Source organism: Priapulus caudatus, unplaced genomic scaffold (assembly GCF_000485595.1).
Source record: "Priapulus caudatus unplaced genomic scaffold, Priapulus_caudatus-5.0.1 Scaffold1395, whole genome shotgun sequence".
Taxonomy (NCBI): domain Eukaryota; kingdom Metazoa; phylum Priapulida; class Priapulimorpha; order Priapulimorphida; family Priapulidae; genus Priapulus; species Priapulus caudatus.
In genome coordinates this window covers 42,864-48,139 of record NW_014578456.1, presented here as the reverse complement: position 1 = coordinate 48,139, position 5,276 = coordinate 42,864, and the positions used below count along the sequence as shown (strand labels likewise).

The window sequence follows — 5,276 nt, the reverse complement described above, 5'->3', positions numbered from 1 at the left end:
GTGCGAACCCTTCAGGCTTCCTTAACTGCTGCGCACATCTGCTGCGCCGGAGACCCCGACTCGCCTCAGCTTGCTGATGATCTCCTGGCAACCCAGCGCTTTCCACTCCCGCGTCAATCCTAGGTGGCGCGTCCAACGGCAGCGACGGTACGATCTAACCGCGGAGATAGATGCCAGCACTGTGAGCGAGTGGGCGGCGCGCGTGACGCGTTAACGCACCCCATAACAGCCGGTTCGGCTGATTCAAGCTGACGATTACTCGAACGTAATCAAACTAATTAACATTAGCGCGAAAACAACAAAATATGTTCGGTTACCGTTACATCGCCGAAAAAAAATAGGGTAGGTAGGTAAAGAAAAACATTTTATTTTCTTGAACATATTTTATTTATCGAACCATTGTCCGAAGGATGTGCGTTGTCCTTTTGAAGCAGGAAAACTGTCCAATGCAATAATTTTATTTTTATTTTGGCTAAACGAGAAAATTGTCAATAAAATGTTTTAGCGGTCCATGGGAATAAAAATAGCGGCGTCACGAAACCCAAACACACACTATATTTTGTTTCTGCCTTTAAGATGAAAATTGGTAATCCTCGAGAGACGAGAGAGAGAGATGGCGAGAGCAGAGAGAGAGCGACAAGGCGAGAAAGAGAGAGAGGAGGAGTAATAGAGGAGGACGAGGAGGAGAGCGGGGAGAAGTAGGAAGAGAGGCGAAGAGCGAAAGAGGAGAGGAGGAGAGGAGGAGGAGGGAGGAGGAGAGGATGTGGAGAAGGGAGAGGAGGAAGAAGAGGAAGAGAGGAGCGAGGAGAAGAGACAGGGTAGGAGGAGGAGGAGGGAGGAGGAGAGGAGGAGCAGGAAGGAAGGTAGGAGGAAGAAGATCAGGGGAGGAGGAAGAGGCGCAGTATCATAATGTGTACCTGTCGTATCTTCTCTAGAATGATCTGCACGACTGAGTTACTGTTCTTCACACGTGACCTCCACCTGGTAAGCTGCATCAGGAATCTACACACAATCACAGCAAGATCTCAGGTTACAGCCTCGTATAGTATTAATCCAATGCTAATTATCCATCATCATCATCATCAGCAGCAGCAGCAGCAGCGGCGGTAGTAATAGCAGCAGCAGCAGCGCGCAGCCAGTAGCAAGCAGTAGCAGCAGCAGCTCATCACCACCATCACCATCATCATCACACCACCATCACCACCATCACCACCACCATCACCCAACCATCACCACCACCACCACCACCACTGTAGGGACGTAGTTTGTATGTTATAATTTAGAGTATTAATAATCAAGAAGACGTATAGAATGTATATATGTTACATACCATACCACCACCATCACCATCATCGTCATCGTCACCGTCACCACCATCATCATCACCACCACACCACCACCATCACCACCATCACATGTATACAGGTATAACAGCATGCTACGAACCATCGATGTGGCGAAACGCGTTGTTGTTGCATGCTGAGTGTGCCTGAGTGATCCTACCTGCTGGAGCGCGCGGCTCCGCCGACGGACAATCGTAATTCTCCTTGTCGCCTCTCTCCTCCAAACTCTCCAGACACCGTCGCAGCGTACCTAGTCCGCAGACAACGTCTCACGTTACACGTCACGCATCGAGAAACCAACGGTGTAGACGACAGTCTATGAACACGTAGATCGTCAAGTGTGCGAGGACATGGATTTGTCACGGAAGTGTAAGAGGCTAGGATGTGTAAGCTAGGTGGTACACACAGACAAACATGTAAGATAGTAAGATAAGGTAGAACGTCGTCACTCACCCGTATAATTCTCGCGTAGATACTCGACGGATCCTGTGATCTGTCCAGCGATCTCGCGGTTGAGTCGCGACAGCACAAGATGCTGAATCTCGTGCGTGCACGCCTGTACGTCACGGCTAGAACTGATCTCACCTGACTCAGGTACCACCACACCTGCAGGTAACCATGGAAACAACAAACATGAATAGTGGCACCACCACACCTGCAGGTAACCATGGAAACAACATGAATACCTACATAGTTGCACCTCCACACCTGCAGGTAACCATGGAAACAAAATAAATACCAACATAGTTGCACCTCCACACTTGAAGGTTACCATGGAAACAACATGAATACCCACATCAATGCCTGCAGATAACCATGGAAACATGAATATGATACTCCTCTAGGACAGAAAGCTATGTTACCATGGAAACATGAATATGATACTCCTCTAGGACAGAAAGCTATGTTGTGAGAGTGAGCAGACTTTGCAACGTTAACCCTGAAATAAATAAACTTTGCAATCTGACCCTGTGACCAATATTTCCGTGGCCTTGCTTGACCCCACAACCCTGTGACCCAACCCCACGATCGACCCGACCCTGTGACCTGACGTGACCCCGTGACCCGACCCTGTGACCTGACGTGACCCCTGTGACCTGACGTGAACCCGTGACGTACTGCGGAACGTGTGAGCGACGGCCTCGGTCAGCAGCGGCTCCTGCAGGTTGTTGATGGTATCCGTGACGACGATGCGTATCTCCTCCTGCTTGAGCGTCGCGAGTGCGAGCAGCGAATCATAGAGGGCGCCTTCGCGCTGCCGAGCGTAGTCGATGCGTTTCGGCGTGATGATCATGTCGCGCGCCATGTCGAACGCCGTCAGGATGAACATCTTCAGGCAGCGCGTGTGCGCGTTCTTCAAGATGGTCGCCGCCTGCGGAAAACAAGCGGCGCGCCGACGTCGTCGGTTTTTAATTTTCATTTTTTTATTTGTAATTTAATTTTTTTAGTTGAATTGTTGATTTTTAACTAATTGTTTTTAATAGTTTAGTTGATTTGTTGATTTTTACGTCGTTATTTATTTATTATTATTTGTTTCCGCAATCTCTCACACACACCTGTGTTAGATACTGCTGCAGCACATGATGCACATAGAATATCACTTGCTGTCGAAACGCGTGGAAGCTCTCGACAAACTCGCTCTCCGCCTCCAGGGCGGCGCCACTGTGCCGCCACACTCGCTTCGCCTCCGTCGGTAGCCGGGTGAGGTAGCCAACGTCACACAGCTGTTCGAAGAGCCTGCAGCACGGCAACCGCATTGTCGTTACCATGGCAACCGCATCGTCGTCACCGCGGCAACCGCATCGTCGTCACCGCGGCAACCGCAGGCAAGAACGATGCTAATGCTATATGCTAACAATGCTAACAATGTACATGTGTGTAAATCGCACCACGATGACGTGTGTGTACGTGTGCATGCGTGCATCTCACCCCAGTGATGTGCGTGCTTTAGTAGTGATATGACCAGCATAAGATCACGTTCTCTCACCAGCACGTTCTTGAGTTTGATGTCTCTGTGAACGAGACCCTGGCTGTGAAGGAAGCGGATTCCCTCGATGACATCCAACGCCACCTGTAGGCGGCTGATCCAATCGAGGCCCATCTTGATCGCTGAGTACAGATCGCGTTGCATGCGTTCCATGATAAGCAGCACAGCAGGAGTTGTTCCGTTGCCGTACGAGTGATCGATCACAGATCCGCGGATCGACACGACCCGCTCGTGCTCCGGAAGGTTCCTGCGGCAGCAGACATGATGTGCGTGACGTGGCGCCATCTATTGACCGCCGTTGATGAACTATGTTACGTGCAAGACTATTTTTTATTCAATATTTTTTATAAATTTCAATATAAAATTCAATATTTTTCAATATTTCTAGAGAGAGAATATAAACAAACTTTGTCTTTACCTGCAGTAGAAGAATTCTAAGGCCAAGTCATTCCAATGTTTCTCGTCAGGTGGCACCACCGACTTGAGAGCGCAACGATCGTACGCTCCCCACTTGTGACAGGCGTATACGACGCCGTACTGACCCCGGCCGATCTCACGCCCCATGTCCGGCATGCCTGAAACATCGACAACCTCACACTAACACTGCAAGCACCTCCTGCAAGGATTCGTCTATGTGTGGTGGACATCTCATTGTAAACGTCAGACAATTCCTGCTTCCTCCTCTGCTTTATCTCGAGGATCCAGGGAGAGAGAGGGAGGAGAGGGAGAGAGAGAGGAGGAGAGGAGAGATGAGGGAGAGGAGAGAGAGAGAGGAGAGGGAGAGAGAGAGAGTAGAGAGAAGAGAGAGAGAGAGAGACGAGAGCGACGAGCGACGAGTTAGACTAGTCTGATGGGAGCGAGAGCCGACTTGAGCGGGAGCTGGGAGAGCAAGAGGGAGAGAGAAGAGAGAGAGAGAGAACGAGAGAGGAGAGAGAGTAGAGATGAGGAGAGAGAGAGAGAGATGAGAGGAGGGGATTGGAGAGCCGAGAGAGGGAGTTGAGGAAGGGAGAGGAGACGAGAGAGAGAGAGCGAGAGCGAGAGAGATAAGATGGCGAGAGGGAGATTAGATGAGAGAGCAGACGATTAGTAGAGAGATGGGGGGAAGGAGGGAGGAGGGAGAGACGACGAGAAAGGACAGGGAAAAGAAAGAGAGAGAGATGAGGAGAAGATTGGGGAGGAGAGAGAGAGGAGAGAGAAGGGAGAGANGCGTGCGTGCGTGCATCTCACCCCAGTGATGTGCGTGCATGCATACGTGCGTGTGTGCGCGTGCGTGCGTACATGTATACGCGTGTATATCTCACCACAGTGATGTGTGTGCGTGCGTGCGCGTGCGTGCGTACATGTATACGCGTGTATATCTCACCACAGTGATGTGCGTGCATGCGTACGCGTGAGTGCGTACATGCATACGCGTGTATATCTCACCACAGTGATGTGCGTGCATGCGTACGCGTGAGTGCGTGCATGCATACGTGTGTGCGTGCGTGCGCGTGCGTACATGTATACGCATGTATATCTCACCACAGTGATGTGCGTGCATGCATACGTGTGTGTGTGTGTGTGCGTGCGTGCGCGTGCGTACATGTATACGCATGTATATCTCACCACAGTGATGTGCGTGCATGCATACGTGCGTGTGTGTGCGTGCGCGTGCGTGCGTACATGTATACGCGTGTATATCTCACCACAGTGATGTGCGTGCATGCATACGTGCGTGCGTACATGTATACGCGTGTATATCTCACCACAGTGATGTGCGTGCATGCATACGTGTGTGCGTGCGCGTGCGTGCGTACATGTATACGCGTGTATATCTCACCACAGTGATGTGCGTGCGTGCGTGCGTGCGTGCGTGTGCGTGCGTACATGTATACGCGTGTATATCTCACCACAGTGATGTGCGTGCATGCATACGTGTGTATATCTCACCACAGTGATGTGCGTGC

At 50.8% G+C, this 5,276-nt stretch overlaps 1 protein-coding gene across 1 annotated transcript in view; it reads right to left on the bottom strand.

Moving 5' to 3' along the window:
- Positions 1-110: 110 nt before the first annotated feature.
- The window catches only part of LOC106816490 (dual serine/threonine and tyrosine protein kinase-like), a 7,694-nt gene continuing 2,528 nt past the window's right edge, over positions 111-5,276 (bottom strand). Inside the window, exons 3-8 of the mRNA XM_014821115.1 lie at positions 2,900-3,080; positions 2,463-2,715; positions 1,797-1,949; positions 1,504-1,593; positions 918-1,002; positions 111-154 (exon numbers count right to left, since the gene is read on the bottom strand). Of these exons, the coding sequence (XP_014676601.1) occupies positions 995-1,002; positions 1,504-1,593; positions 1,797-1,949; positions 2,463-2,715; positions 2,900-3,080 (685 nt within the window). The 3' untranslated portion in view covers positions 111-154; positions 918-994. The remainder of the gene's footprint in view (positions 155-917; positions 1,003-1,503; positions 1,594-1,796; positions 1,950-2,462; positions 2,716-2,899; positions 3,081-5,276) is intronic.